The sequence below is a fragment of the Dermacentor albipictus genome, unplaced genomic scaffold (assembly GCF_038994185.2).
Source record: "Dermacentor albipictus isolate Rhodes 1998 colony unplaced genomic scaffold, USDA_Dalb.pri_finalv2 scaffold_21, whole genome shotgun sequence".
Lineage (NCBI taxonomy): Eukaryota > Metazoa > Arthropoda > Arachnida > Ixodida > Ixodidae > Dermacentor > Dermacentor albipictus.
In genome coordinates this window covers 3,854,722-3,871,136 of record NW_027225575.1, presented here as the reverse complement: position 1 = coordinate 3,871,136, position 16,415 = coordinate 3,854,722, and the positions used below count along the sequence as shown (strand labels likewise).

The 16,415-nt window shown below is 43.5% G+C and overlaps 1 protein-coding gene across 10 annotated transcripts in view; it reads left to right on the top strand.

The window, feature by feature from the left end:
• The window catches only part of LOC135918736 (AN1-type zinc finger protein 4-like), a 136,613-nt gene that overhangs the window by 35,975 nt on the left and 84,223 nt on the right, over positions 1–16,415 (top strand). For 4 of the 10 annotated variants that reach the window (XM_065452381.1, XM_065452391.1, XM_065452390.1 and 1 more), the window contains 4 exons: positions 5,935–5,961; positions 6,162–6,267; positions 15,269–15,298; positions 16,256–16,400. In XM_065452381.1, coding sequence (XP_065308453.1) covers positions 5,935–5,961; positions 6,162–6,267; positions 15,269–15,298; positions 16,256–16,400 — 308 coding nt within the window. The remainder of the gene's footprint in view (positions 1–5,934; positions 5,962–6,161; positions 6,268–15,268; positions 15,299–16,255; positions 16,401–16,415) is intronic. The other 6 variants (XM_065452383.1, XM_065452385.1, XM_065452387.1 and 3 more) reach the window with 6 other exon arrangements.

Here is a 16,415-nt window from a genome sequence, read left to right as displayed (position 1 = left end):
TGATTGAGTGGTGCAGGGCATGGGATGCTGAAATGAAACCTGCCCTAACAGTCCACGTATGACGATTGGCCTATTGTTTGTACTGTAAAGGACATGGGATGGGCACATTCGCATGCAATTTGCAATGCAAGTGCACTGATGGCGGGAAGGTGCATATCCATACAGGCTAGTTTGCTTGCGCAGTGTGTCCATTTCTACCCTTTCTTGAATGAAAATGTGCAACAAGCACTTTGACACGCGCTAGGTCTACCGCGGTCTTTCTTCTGGGTGACGCATCAGGGTGTCTAACAACCGGGAAAACCGGGAATTCTCAGTGATATTGAGTAGTCTGGAAAGACTCGGGGAAAACTCAGGGAATTTGTGCCTCTATCAGGGAAGAAGCTGTAATTTTATTAAAAGGGTCGAAAGTCACGGTAATCCTGGCTTGAGTAACAGACAGGAATCGTAATGAATCGTCTTTGACGTCCTGTCGTCGGCTGGAGGAGTTGCCAGTGTACAGTCAACGACCGACTTTCCGGATTCCCGGTAATTTGGATGGCTTCGCGGCACCACCACGTACCCCATAGAGTCAATGTATTAGAACTTCTGAAATTTCAGACGCAAGAACTCTTTGCCGTCCTATTATTCGGACGTTTTGCCGTGACCACTGGTCCGAAATGGCATTAATCAAAGCCACCACTGCTGCCATTTTGATTACCTCACCGCCTGAAACCGGCGCTCTCACACGCAGATCCGCTGGCAGCCGTAGCTGCCACTATGGCAACGCTAGGCCTAGCTGCTTCGACGCTCGCTATGAAGCTTCTTGCTGTTGGATGCCGTATTTTTTATTGAAAGAATTCACTGCTGTCAGCAATGGCGCGGACTCCGCCTTTGCGGTCCTCGCGATTGGCTTAAAAGCTCGGAAAGCACGGTGCGTTGCATAATGCCGGTTACCGAACGTTGGCTTCACCTCCGTACACAAATGTTACTTGGTAAAGCATACGCAAAAGTATTGCAGTGAAGCATAACATTTCCTGTCACAGTATGAGCACCGCTATGCCTAATACGTCTACCGACAGGCCTTCGGAGCAGTTTCGAATGTGCCTGTGGCGGTTTGTGCCCTTAAGGGCAGTAAATGACATGCATTTATTTTTTTTTCCTACTGGCCGATTTTTCGGACGTTTTTGCGGCCCCTAGGTAGTATGAAGAATCGGACATGGACTGTGCAACTGACCAAGAAGATGCTTCAAATGGTCCGTGGGGCGAACGAGTGGTAGAAGGAGGGCAAGAACAGAAAGGACCTACGCATTGAGAAATGAATGGGAAAGGAAGCGTGCTGCCGCCGTTTTGAAGGACCTTGAGCTCAAAAAACAAAGTGTTGGCTGATGCCGAGATGCAAGTGTCCCTTATCTAAACCAAAATAAACTCTTTAAAGCAGGGAAACGCAACACTGAGGCGTCGTGTGTGGGCTGAGAGTATGTCAGGACAGTTGAGGTTGACTTACGAGCTGTTGAGAATCTCAATTGTGACAAAGTTAGGGCCTCATACCACTGAGCTTGCTATCAGTTGATGGAAATAGCTCATATTCGAAAGTATTTGCCTTTGTATGCATCTCCTTTTTTTATTCATATTTAGAATGTCCGACTTGATTTGCAATTTCTTTCGAATACATTTTATTTGCTGTGCATTTTACTAACCTCTCCCTTCTATTCTCTTTTTGAATAACATGAACACTACTCCTTAGTATTCAAATTGGATTAAGTTGGTTTAAAAAAAAAAATTTCATATGCTTACTAGACAGTGACAGCATCGGGCGATATGGTTTCAGTTCGTCTTGACATAAAACATAGTTCTGCATCACTCGGGGAAATTTGCGAAGGCACTCAAGGAAAACCTGGAAAACTCGGGGAATTTGGAAATCTCAACATGGTAGGCACCCTGCACATGCATTTAAGGTTAGCATTGTGATCAGCATATGAAAGACCATTCTGCAGTGCGAGCGACTTGTAACGTTCATGAGCAAATCGGTAAGTTCTTGCTTTTCACAATGTCGGAAAACTATCCAAGACATGTGGAGATCTCAGATAAGCTTCAGGTAACCATATTTTGTATTTTGAATTATCAATATATCGAACTGTTTCACAATCTTCGAGTTCAATATATCCGGGTTCGACTGTATTTGCATCCAGGAAGGCAGAAAAGGAGGAAAACTGGCATGGACAGCATTTGGGAGCTTTGCTACTTTGCATCAAGAGAATTTTAGATAACTTCAAATTTGGACTTAAAAGTGTGTCATGTTGTCAAAATATTGTTTAATGCCAGTGGCCATTATAGGGGATGTATCACTGAGTGCATCGCTTAGTGCATCACCAAAAGTACCTCTAAAGGGGGCGCAAAATATAATCTCAAATTGTTGAGATTCAAACTTGTTACTTTCTATTTGTGAGCCAAATGCCCCAACCACTGCATCATAGGTTTGTTTCAGTCACATAGCAGTGGACTGTGGCCTTGCATTTTTCGATCCTGGCTGCAGCAGCGGCATGTCAGTGGGGGTAAAATGCAAAAATGCTTCTGTTCAGGTCGACCCACTAATAGAGGGCACACGCGAGCGTGTAACTCATGCCCAGTGCAGCGCCAGGGTGGCGAAAACAACGCTCATGCCCAGAACACCACAAAGGCGGCGCATGCCGTGCATCGTCTGCGACTGAACCATCCCTTCACTTCTGTTGTGCACGTCATGTGCCACGGTTGCACTGAATGTGATTTAGAGGGAAAAAGTTGCACTTGGCTAACTTGCCATCTGGACACTACGAACATAGAAAGAATTGAGCTTCTGGAACAGTCTTGGCCAGATTAAGCTGCTTGTATCAGATGCCAGCTTTGTGTTCAGTCTTTATCACATGATAGATCAAAATGCATTAATTTTGCGGATGGATCATGGTATAACGTAGTGCCAAGGGGACGCATTGCGGGCACATTGTTTATGGCACCGCTGTACATGGCATAGCTCGGTGATGCCTGGCTCCGTCATGGTCGGTTTGTGGATTGAATGGGAGATGTGAGCAGCTGTGCAAAGCTGCCATTGGCAAATATAATAAGCTCTCCAGGCGCCACTGTGGTAGAAGTGTGTACTTATACGCCTTCCATGTCTCATGAGTGGCAGTGTGTGAAATGAAATGTTTCCCCATGATGGACACTCACATGGCCAGGTAGCTGTGTGCGGGCAAAGTGAAGAGGTGGTTCGGTAGCTGACACTCAACGGGCATTGCCTTTTCAGCATTTCACACATGCGTTTGCTTCGCGCAGCTTCCTGCGCCTGGTGCTAGGCTGAGCATGAGCCACGTGCTTGCATGTTCACGCTAATGGTGGGCTGACATGTACATTGATTTAGGTGCATGTTAGATAAGCCCAGGTGGTCAAAATTAATCTAGAGTCTGTCAAAATATGGTGTGCCTCGTAATGATATTGTGCTTTTGGCATGTAAAGCCCCAAAATCTAATTTTACAGCCTTGCATTGGAATGCACAGCATTACAGCCTAGTATTGAAATGCTGTTTGACAGTGAAAATGCAGATGTGATGAGATGCATCACATTGCACATGCTTCGAGGAGGAGAGTGGTGTTGCAAGTACTGCAAGCACTGCATGACAGTGAGAAGGGAATAAAGAGTTCTAGCGTGCCTGGTATTCCGGCAAACACAGGCAGTTTGAGCGCATTGCGAGGTGAGCAGGAGTGTAAACATGAATACCTGAAGTGACGTCACCTGGTGGCACAGGGCTCAACCAGACACAAAGCTATTATTGCAGTTAACAAGTGTATTCTTGTTTTATTCTTGTTTGCTGCTGGTGTACATGTTTGGCAGGAACAAAATTATGCTGCTGCCAAAAATTTGCCCCATATTCTGGTAAATATGGGCAGTTTGGGCTGATTGCCAGGTGAACAGGAGTGTAAACGCGAGTACCAGAAGTGGTGACTCGACCTGGTGGCACAAAGCTCAAGCAGACACACAGTACTATTATTGCAGTTGACAAGTGTATTCAACTTTGCTGCTGGTATACATGTTCGGCAGGAACATGATTATGCTTCTGTCAAAAATTTACACCATAATCTGGCAAACATGGGTGGTTTGGGTGGATTGCCAGGTGAGGGGGGGTTGTAAACATAAGCGGCTGGAGTGGTGACGCCACCAGTTAGTGTCACTACTCCAGTTGCTCACGTTTATGCCTCCGCTCACCCGGTAATCTGCCTGCATTTGGCAGAGTACTGGACACACCAATACTCTCTAATGTCAGTGTTATGAGCAGTCTCTACATATCTTAGTATGCTGTCAACATGGTAAATGGTATTAAGGCATTGTGAAGGGCTTGCACAAAGGTCTTCATCAGATGAAATGTGGGTTTTCTTTAGTCATTGCTGTTATGTCTTGTTTGTTCTTAAAAGCTAAGTCAAATAGCTTTTACACAGACCAGAAATCATGCGTGCAACAGCAGTTATTAGCATTTTCTTTGCGTCTGTGATGTGTGAAGCTGAGCGACTGAAAGTTGGGCAAATTAGCACATTGTCATTTCTGTAGGAGGTTGGTGCAAGAAAGCTTGGTGATGAGGAGGAAGTGCGTTAAATGCATGGTACTGGTGAAAACTTTGTCAAATTGAAGTTTGATGATGCTGGAAGTGAGAAATGGGGTGTATAGCTTCTGTGTGATTTTGCAACGAGTGAATTGTGCCTAGGGACATTGCTGAGCAGGGAACTCCTTGCGACTCCATGGTATTGGTTGCATTGCTGCAGAAAGTTCTGTCCAAGTGTGACACATCCACAAAGGGGCCTTGTAGCCACATCCTTGGATACACACCAAGCTTACAGGACAAAGGAGCTGTCATGATTGCTGCAGGGCCATTATAATTGCACTAGTGGCTGTGACTGTGAGAAGTCTAGAATTAAGTAATATATAACTACAACGTGGAAACTAGGAGAAGCAAGATTGAGAGAGAGAAAGAGTAAACATTTTTATTGGGTGAATGTAGCTTTGGAGAGGTGTCCTCATTCCAGAATGCCTTGAGTTGGGGCCGCATCCTGGGCCCTCGCAATCAGCCGTTGCTGATCTTCGAGGTCGGAGTTGGCCAAAGCATAAAATGCTTGTCTGTAGGTGCACGTCACTCCTTCAGTCTTGTATCCTTGTCCCCATGTTGTGCCACACTTCACCTCACTTCAGTGTGACAGGCCAACAAGCCCATTGTTGCTTTATTTGTGAAGTGTTTGTCATTTAATTTAGTTTGACACTAGCATTACATTTTTTTTACCTTCTGGTCACTGTCATCACCACTATAGATATTGTGGTGCTGCACACACGCTGTGTTTGCAGGGCTTAGCTTTTAAAATGGCTCTAAATTCGCAAGTATCTTATATCATAGAGGGTACACAATGCACATGCTTGCTGGAATTGGACATGAAATTCGAATTACTTCTCAATAACAACCCTTTATTATTGTGACCTATCTAAATGCAGTCAGCTTGTGTATTGCACATCTTTAAGCATATCTGTGGGATTTTCTTTTTACTGCTTCAGCAGTCAAACTGTAGTTTCACGGCTGACTGATGCGCTGAAGGCTGTAGTCGAGCCTCGTCTTTTGTCCATGCTTTTGTTTGTATACAATCAATATAAATAACTTGTTCTAGTGGGAGGAGCAAGTGAACACATTTCTGTTGAAAAAATGGAAGTGATATCATCCAGTGGTTGACTTGGGGCCTTCTGCTGCAAGTGGGAGTGGACGTAGCAAGTGATGTATGTAAAGTAATGTTCAATGCTCAAATGCAGCAGCAACTGCTGCTGCATTTGAGTGTGGTCATGGCTGGAAGTGTGCAGATGCGGGAAAAAAGAAAGGTAGCATATTACAGATATGTATTGTTTTATTTTTGTAACTTTCCTGTGCATGCATTTAAGCCTTCCTTACTGTTGCAGATGTGCCAGGTTGTGGAAAGAAGAAAGGTAAGTGAGAATGCATGGTAAGCATTAATTTTTGCTACACTCCTGCTGACCGTGCTGCATGAAAAGTGAGTGTCTTGGATGGTTTGTAAGTGCAGGTGAGAACAAAGCAGTTGGTACTGAATGAGAGCTGAGAGAACTTGGTTGCAAGCACTGTTTGTCCAGGATGTGTATTCCACTGACTGCTCTCCTCTCTGGTGCAGCTGAGAAGGCTTTGGGTAGGACGGCTCTTCCCCAGCTGCAGACCATACCATCTGGCTGCAGCCGTATTACTCCTCGCCACTGGAAGTCTCCATCGTCCCTCCAGAGGTGAGCTGCTGGTACTCCAACTATTTGGTACTCCATCCGATTCAATGCAAGAAGCCAAAACTGAGCAAATGAGAAATACCTAACACTTTGAGCATGTGGAGAGTACGAGGTGTTGAGGACCGATTGTGACGAAGGTGTCACTAAAGAGCTACAACAAACCAGACAATGCCTTGAAAGGTCCGGCAACCATGTGGGGGCCATTTCCCAAGAGCCAATGTGCAGGTGGGCCCCGAAGGAACGGAGGGGTCTGTTGGAAAAGGGGGCCTTGCGACTACTGCCCGACTTCATGCTCTCTCCTAGTTGTTTTTCTTACTCCGCGAGTCAAGTAAATCCAGTGGATGTTCACTATATTGATGTGTTTGCAACTGCATACTTGCCTCTTGATTGTACAGGTGTGACCTCTGATTTCCTGTGTAGTGGCTTATACGTAATGTGCCAGCAAATGTTATATAAGTGTTATTTGTGGGAGAAGAAAAACCAGCCAGACGCTAGTGCCTGGTGCCCACAAATATATTTTAGCCAATCCGCTCAATCAGGGGGAAGCCTGATTCCGCCGTTTTCACTGCTCGCTCACCGTCGGTGTGCTTGGCATGTCATCATCTTTTGTGACCGGACCATTGTGGCACGTAGTAGTGTGCAACATATTCATGGAACACAGCAACATTGCGATAGACATCACATAGCCCAGTTTGCACTCTTTGCCATGTTGTGAAGCTTTTCACAAATGCTATTTGACTAATGTTGTGGCTACTATTTGACCGTTCATATAGGGCTCGCCTTGTTTTCGCCTCATCTTCAGCAGCAGTGCTGGGCCACTTGGACCACCGTATTGGCTAGGTGGTACCTATGGAAGAATTTACTCTCTGCGTTCCCTGTTATAGACTGTAATGCTTTTTAAGCTAGCAAGAATTATGTGCAAGTATATCAGAAGTATTTGGAAAAACTGGCAAGTCTTTTGCAGTTTGCTTTGACATAATTTGAAAGGGTGAAGCCAGCAAGTGAAGTCGGCAACAGCAGTGTTGCGTGACAAGATGTTTTGATTTTGACTCTGCTGTCTGCATCCATTTGCACTGTTCTTTAATCGTGACGCTTTACCGACATGCTCAGCTTTCCATGTTAACCAATTTTTTTCTCTGTGCTGAGGTGTGCACCATTCAAAATGCGTTCAAGCCAAAAAAAAAAAAAAATTGGAAGCTGAACATTTTATTTGCTTTGTGCTTTCGAAACCACAGTGCTCTAGTGCATGGGAACAGGCTGGCTTCAGGAAGGGTACTCTACTATGGATCATTGCGTGACAAGATGTTTTGCTTTTGACTCTGCTGTCTGCATCCATTTGCACTGTTCTTTAATCGTGACGCTTTACCGACATGCTCAGCTTTCCATGTTAACCAATTTTTTTCTCTGTGCTGAGGTGTGCACCATTCAAAATGCGTTCAAGCCAAAAAAAAAAAAAAATTGGAAGCTGAACATTTTATTTGCTTTGTGCTTTCGAAACCACAGTGCTCTAGTGCATGGGAACAGGCTGGCTTCAGGAAGGGTACTCTACTATGGATCATTGCGTGACAAGATGTTTTGCTTTTGACTCTGCTGTCTGCATCCATTTGCACTGTTCTTTAATCGTGACGCTTTATTGACATGCTCAGCTTTCCATGTTAACCAATTTTTTTCTCTGTGCTGAGGTGTGCACCATTCAAAATGCGTTCAAGCAAAAAAAAAAAAAAAATCGGAAGCTGAACATTTTATTTGCTTTGTGCTTTCGAAACCACAGTGCTCTAGTGCATGGGAACAGGCTGGCTTCAGGAAGGGTACTCTACTATGGATCACATCGATCTCTTTAATCAGGTTATCGAGAAATCCGCAGAGTACAATAAGCCTCTCTATATGGCTTTCATAGATTACGAAAAAGCATTTGATTCAGTAGAGATACCAGCACTCATAGAGGCATTGTGTAATCAAGGAGTACAGACCGCTTATGTAAATAACCTGGAAAATATCTACAGAGATTCTACCCAAGAAAAATAGGAAAATACCTATAAAGAAAGGGGTCACACAAGGAGACACAATCTCTCCAATGCTATTCGCTGTGTGCTTGGAAGTATTCAAGCTATTAAACTGGGAAGGTTTAGGAGTAAGGATTGACGGCAAGTACCTCAGCAACCTTTGGTTTGCCGATGACATTGTTCTATTCAGCAACACTGCAGACGAATTACAACAAATGATTGAGGACCTTAACAGAGAGAGTGCAAGCATGGGGTTGAAGATTAATATGCAGAAGACAACGATAATAATGAATAGCCGCACAAAGAAACCAGAGTTCAGGATTGCCAGTCGGCCTCTAAAGTCTGTGAAGGAGTATGTTTACCTAGGTCAACTAATCACAGAGAACCCTGACCACGAGAAGGCAATTCACGAAATAACAAAATGGATTGGATCGCATACGGCAGACATAGTGAGCTCCTGACTGGGAGCCTACCGTTATCATTGAAAAGGAAGGTATACAATCAGTGCATTTTGCCAGTGCTGACATATGGGGCAGAGACTTGGTGACTGACAAATAAGCTTGAGAACAAGTTAAGGACAGTGCTAAGAGCGACGGAACGAAGAATGCTAGGCATAACCTTAGGAGACGGAAAGAGAGCGGTTTGGATCGGAGAGCAAACAGGTATAGACGATATTCTAACAGACATTAAGAGAAACAAATGGCGCTGGGCAGGTCATGTAATGCGCAGATTAGATAACGGTTGGACTATTAGGGTGACAGAATGGGTACCAAGAGAAGGGAAGCGCAGTAGAGGACGGCAGAAGACTAGGTGCTGCTACGAAATTAGGAAATCTGCGGGGGGCTAGTTGGAATCGGTTGGTGCAGGACAGGGGTAATTGGAGATCACAGGGAGAGAAAGGCCTTCGTCCTGCATCATCATCATTAACAGCATCATCATCAGCCTATTTATGTCCACTGCAGGACGAAGGCCTCTCCCTGCGATCTCCAATTACCCCTGTCCTGGGCCAACAGATTCCAACTAGCATTTTCAAATTTCCTAATTTCGTCGCACCACCTAGTCATCTGCCGTCCTCTACTGTGCTTCCCTTTTCTTGGTACCCATTCTGTCACCTTAATTGTCCAACGGTTATCTAATCTGTGCATTACATGACCTGCCCAGCGCCATTTTTTTCTTTTAATGTGTCTATACCTGTTTGTTCTCTGATCCAAACAGCTCTTTCTGTCTCTTAAAGTTATGCCTAGCATTCTTCGTTCCGTCGCTCTTAGCGGGGTCCTTAACTTGTTATCAAGCTTCTTTGTCAGTCTCCAAGTCTCTACCCCATATGTCAGCACTGGTAAAATGCAATGATTGTATACCTTCCTTTTTCAATGATAACGGTAAGCTCCCAGTCAGGTGCTCACGATGTCTGCCATATGCGATCCAACCCCTTTTTATTCTTTTGTGAATTTCCTTCTCGTGGTCAGGGTTCCCTGTGATTAGTTGACCTAGGTAAACGTACCCCTTCACATACTTTAGAGGCTGACTTACGATCTTGAACTCATGTTCCCTTGTCCGGTTATTTATGATTATCTTTGCCTTCTGCATATTAATCTTCAACCCCACTCTTACATTCTCCCTGTTAGGGTCCTCAATCATTTGCTGTAACTCGTCCGCAGTGTTGCTTAATAAAACAATGTCATCGGCAAACCGAAGGTTGTTGATGTATTCGCCGTCATTCTTTACTCCTAAACCTTCCCACTTTAATAGCTTGAATACTTGTTCCAAGCACGCAGTGAATAGCATTGGAGAGATTGTGTCTCCTTGTGTGACCCTTTTCTTTATAGGTATCTTCCTACTTTTCTTGTGTTGAATTAAGGTGGCTGTGGAATCTCTGTAGATATTTTCCAGGGTATTTGCGTAAGCGGTCTGTACTCCTTGATTATGCAATGCCTCTATGACTGCTAGCATCTCTACTGAATCACTTTTTCCTAATCTATGAAAGCCATATAGAGAGGCTTATTGTACTCTGTGGATTTCTCGATACCCTAATTAATGACATGGATGTGATCCATTGTAGAGCATCCTTTCCTGAAGCCACACAGTTCCGTTGGTTGACTAAAGTTCAATGTTGCCCTTGTTCTATTCGAAATTATTTGGTAAGTATTTTATATAATACTGGGAGTAAGCTAATGGGCCTATAATTTTTCAGTTTTTTAAGCCTTTTTATGGATTAGTATAATGTTTACATTCTTCCAGTTTTCTGGGACCTTTGCGGTCGATAGACACTTATTATAGAGAGCCGCCAGTTTTCCTAACATTGTCGCTTCCATCTTTGATTAAATCGACTGTTATTCCATCCTCTCCTGCCACTTTTCCCCATTTCATGCCTTGCAAGGTGCTTCTGACCTCACCTCAGTTGTAGGAGGAGTTTCCGTATACTATTCATTATTGTTTCAAATAGAGTACTCCTGATTTCTCTGGGTACTGTACAGGTCAGTGTAGAATTCTTCCGCTGCTTTTATATCTTCGAGATTGCTGATATTATTACCCTGCTTATCTTTCAGTGCATACACCTTGATTTGTTCTAATGCAAGTTTCCTTCTCACTGATTTGAGGCTGCGTCCATTTCTTACGGCTTCCTCAGTCTTTCTTGCGTTATAATTATTCTCTTAAGTTGGGCACTTTCATTCTTTGTCGTTTCTTTATTAGGTCATTTGTTACTTCGGAGAGCTTGCCTACTGGTTCCCTTAGTACCTTGCCTCCGACTTCAGTTGCTGCCCCTGAAGCCAGCCTCGTTACGGTTTCATTCATTACCTCTGTCATCATCATCATCTCTCTGTTCTAAGGCTGCAAATTGGTTTGCAAGTACCAGTCTAAATTTGTCCGCTTTTACTCTTATTACCTCTAAGTTGACCTGTTTCTTCTTGGCCAAATTTACTCTTTCCCTCTTCAAATTGAGGTGAATCTTAGCCCTCACTAACCTATGATCAGTGCACTTTACCCTACCTATCATTTCTATGTCCTGCATAGTAATGCTGGGATCGGCAGAAAGTATGAAATCAATATCACCTTTTCATGATTAGTGCTTTTCCAGGTCCACTTTCTGTTGCTACGTTTCCTGAAAAAGGTGTTCATTATTCTCAGCTTATTCCTTTCTGCGAATTCTACCAGCATCTCTTCTCTAGCGTTTCTAGAATCGACACCATAGTTGCCAATTGCCTGTTCACCCGCCTGCTTTTTCCCCACTTTTGCATTGAAGTCGCCCATTACTACTGTATACGAAGTTTTGCACTTTTCTCATCGCTAATTCAACATCTTCATAAAACTGATCTACATCCTCATCGTCGTGACTGGATGTTGGAGTGTAGGCTTGTAGTACCTTTAATCTGTACTTCTTATGAAGTGCGATTACAACTACTGCTACCCTCTCGGTAATGCTGTAGAATTCTTCAATGTTGCCCACTATGTCCTTATGGATTAGGAATCCTACCCCGTATTGCTTCTTATCAGGGAGCCCTCTATAGCAGAGGACATGGCCGTTATTTAGCAATGTATAAGCCTCACCAGTTCTTCTAATCTCACTAAGCCTGATAGCATCCGAAACAATGTCTGATAATTCCTTAGTCCTGCTAAGCTAGTTTCACTAGAAAGGGTTCGGGTGTTAAACGTTGCAAGGGTCAGTTTCCATTGGCAGTTTCCATCGGCCTGTCCGGACCCAGAGATTCTTAGCACCCTCTTCTGCGTTACAGGTCTGACCGCTGCCTTGGTCAGGTGCTCCACAGCTGCTGGGGACTGAGGGCCATTGGTTAATTGTAGCTATCATCAGCATATCATTGTCCTGCAGTGGAGATAAAATAGGCTGAGGCTGATGATGATGATGATGATGATGAGTGCATGGCTCTTTATTGTTGTAGCATTCAGTGAAGACCAAGCTTGTCTACAGTTTCTTTTTTATCAGTTTATAGGGTGACACTTCCTTTTCCTCCCGTAATGTTTATAACGTGAAGAGTGCAGATGTCGAAATAATTTTATATAATCACTGTGGATGCTTCAGGGTTTCTAACTGTTCCAACAGAATGCTTAAAAAAGCACTGACTCAAAAATGTTCTAGCCCCTTTTTTTTGTGCTTTATCAGATAGCTGTTGAACCCGTAACTACAGTGTCGTGCCAGATTTCCTTGAGCTTGAAAAAAAAAAAAAAAGCCAATTATGCCCTTCTTTAAAGTGACTGTTTCAAAATGCTTGCGAAGTGGAGCGCCGCTTCTTGGCATAGGGTTAGTTTACAACTTACCTCTGCACATCATGAAAATATAAAGCAGTGGCCTCAAATTGCTGATGCACACGCTGGTCAGAACGGTCCAGTGGTAATAAGCCACGCAATTAGTGTCTCGCCGAAAGTTGGATGCACACTGCATAAACCAGTCTTAGCTCTCTCACTCTGTGCTTCTATGCCTCCTAAATGGGATAATAAGCTTGGCCTCGTGCTGTTGTCCTCTAAAATCGTGGCTTATAACCACTGTGGGGGATTGGCTGTCGCTTCTGCTAGAGCGACTGGTGCCCTTCATCTTTGTCACCTTCTCCTCACTATTATTGCATCGCCTGAAGCTTTTGACAGAGCGATCACACTGTGGCTTCAGCTAATGCACCAATCCATGCGTCTGATGCCATATGAACCCCCCATCCCAATTTTTGTGGTGTACACAGATTTCTTGTAAACAAACTGTATGCCAAGAAACTTGGCGTGCTTTTTGCATTCATGATTCATTGCATGTTCGAGGCATTGAAGCATTGTACCGTGATTGTGGAGTCTACAGTTATTTTAACAGAATAAAGAAGTAAAAAAAAAAACCTACAAAGGTTTCTGTCAGTTCTCCTTTAACCCCTAATCCCGAGCTGTACTCATCATGAAAGGTTGTACAAATATCGCCAGTGGCACGTCACACACACACTCATTCAGCCCAATGTTGTGCTGCTCACTGCCAAAGACTTGTTACGGTCTGTAATTGGCATTGGTTTCAATTTTCAACACTAGAGGGCTAGTCTGGAAAAAAGCGTCTTGTGCCTTAACCATGTGTTTAGCCTGGCACTGGTGATTTAAAAATGGCAGCACACATGAGAAATGCTGGTGGTGGCGGTGTCTCCAAAAAAGAAAAATAGCTCCTTCTTGGAGAAGTTCCTAGAGCAGCGTTGCTGAAGACCTAAAGTTTGTCTCAGAGGGTGGCTCTTTGTGAATACGAGATGGCTTCAGATGACTATCAGAGCGACAGCAACAGGTGACGATGTGCTGATTACTGCACGTGAGTGGCAGCGCGTGAGCACTCAAAACCTGCCACCTTCACCTCCACTGTTTTTCTTTTGTTCAGTGCCCAGGATCGTGCGGCAGCCCACTGACAAGACATTCTTGGCTGGTTCCAGTTACCTCATTATATGGCATGCATTGAGGGACAGCTATGCTCAAGAGGAGCTTTTTTTTGAACTCCTGTGTTAATTCTTACCATAAACCAAGCCAGTATATATTTTCAGAATCAGAATGATATAGGAAATATTATAACTACATCAAATGTTTTGGAAATTTGGTATGTTCTTGCGGAATTAATTTCGGGATTAAAGGCTTAATGAAAGTTGCTATAAACAGGTGCACCCACAAGTAGAAAAACTGCAATACGATGCCTGAAATTGTAAATGTGGTCTGATTTCCAGTTGTGTTGAACATAGTTTTTTTAAATTGCCTATAGGGAAATCTGGCACCACTGTGGAACTGTGTTACCATGGGAACACTGGGATATTTATTGGTGTGAGAGGCTTGTCTCGAACACGCAAAAAGTTACCTTAGAATGAAGTCATCACAACAAGTCTTTTTTACTTGTATATTTTGTTATTGCTTACTCACATTGTAACACGTAGGTGAAGAAAACAGGCAATATAAACTGATGCATAGTGAGCGCTGCCCTCATAAGCACCACCAGTACTGTTTTGTTTGTTTGGTATAGTAGTACAACCCAGCATTTGGTTGTCATGGTTTAAAGTGTTCTTATATAAGAAAATACAGCATTTTACTTGCTGCTTTAGTTAAATAAAATGGACCAGTGTGATGGGCGGAATGCTGTTAGGAAGATGTCTTCTAAGTGCTCTGGCTCGCTAAGAAAGGTGTCAGTCCGTATTGACTACTTCCCGGTATTCCTTAGACCTTTAGTGGAGCTCTCGTTGCAATGCCAAGGCATTGCAGCTTGGCAAGGTGACCACAACTGCAGCCTTTGCCTTCCAGAGTGTTTAAGTGCTAGAAATCAGCAGAAGCAGTGATTTGTTAGTGTCATGCATGTTGTGGCCTGTAAATTTTAGTACTGTTGCTAATGGCACAGTAATTTGTTTAGAGGGGTGTATGAATATTCAAAACTTCTTAATAACAAGTTTAGTAGTGTCTTATTCGATTCGGTCTTTGAATCGAATAGTCACTATTCATGAATTCATTCTTTTTTATAGTTTTGATATATTTTGGATTCTTTTCACATATTTAAAAACGTCATCTGCACCCAATTAAACATAAAATTGTAGCAAAAGTATGGTAAATTTTCACCCCCGTGGGCATAGTGTAGACATAGTCATAACATGTGTAGTGAAACTGGCTGCATCGCTTAAGTAGCCATACTTTACAGCTTATGCAGCAATCATTCGCACTCTGAAGAGTCCTGTGCATGCGAAGAAACTACTTGCTTGCTTCGAACGCTCCATTTGTGCTTTTAATAAGCAACGCTTCATCATGTACTATGTAATGACAGAAACTTGATAACTTTAAGGATACTAGCATGTGAACATCATCTTATATTAAGTGTGATAACGGCTGTTCATTATTCGAAAACTATTTGATATTCGATTCGCTTCTGGCACTATTAGATTCAGTCTCAAAAATCACTGTTTGCAACCCTGTATTTATTTGTGAACTCAGTTTACTGAATTGTTAGTATTGTTTGCATGAATATAATGGGCAAGTTGTTTCTCTTTTTGTTTGTTTGAATTTACCAGCCCAAGAAAGCACCTTTTGCCATCATATTTGTAAGTAATTTAATTGTAATGCAGCATTTTTATTTCGTTTTCACCCTTCATTACTATGCAAGCTCACTGACTGAGCTGTGCAGAAAAGCCAGCCTCTAAAATCTAGGTTGTGGAGCATGGGCCTTCAGGGAAGTTTGGCAGTAGTGCAGAGTTGACTGCAGTGGTGCATGCCCACTGAGCCACATCAGCAAAAATGCAGCTGCTCCTGTATGTGTGCATATGTGGCCTCTTATTGCAGTGCGTTGCAGTCCTAAACTGTGATTTTGTAGTGATGCCTTCTGCTCGATTCTGTGCCACTTTTATCATCCACCATTCACGCCTGCCTGATCCAACTGATAGTGCGGGTGAAGCAGTGCTCTTACGACTGACGAAGGGCGAAAAAAAATAGCGGCGGAGAACGCATTGCCACAATATCAAGGGCCTATTCTTAGGTTTGGCAATAGTATCGTGGGCATTAAATTACACTAACGTAATGATTATAGCACAGCCTTTGTTAGTGATACTTCGGCATAATGAACAAATAAGGTACTGTGCAAAACATAAAGAATGGCAAGAGGAGAGATAGGACATAGTGCAGAGCTTATTTAGTATGAACCAGTTCGTCCACAACAAAATACCTCGTATAAGTTGACAGTAATGGGTGTGGCCTTCTTATCAAAAAAGTGCAAAAAAAAGCAAAAACATCAACAATCCGCTAACAATGTGAAAAGCGCTGGTGAGATCTTTCTTTCCCATCGAAAGAAATGTATGAATGCATATGTCAAATGCTAAACATGAGCTTTTGAAATGGTAGCAGCTGGAGCAAGGTGGTTGTGAATCCTACTTGTTGTGACTTGTCCCTGCAGAGTTAAATTGCAGCCTTACGCTGAAGTGTTCATGGCTGTGCATGATAACACTTTGTGAACAAATAGCCAGGTTGTTTGGAGAGGCGTGCTGATGTGCCTGTTATGCTCGCAGCAGCAGCGGTGGCCATGTGACCCACCATCTACCAGCAGCTGTTGCCAGAGCTGAAGCTTCTGGGGCACTGCCCAAACGAACTGAACGCACCGCTGCGGTCCTGCACAGTCGGGCTGGTGTTGGCTTCCAGGGACGCTGCCGCAAAGTAAGCGCACATGCC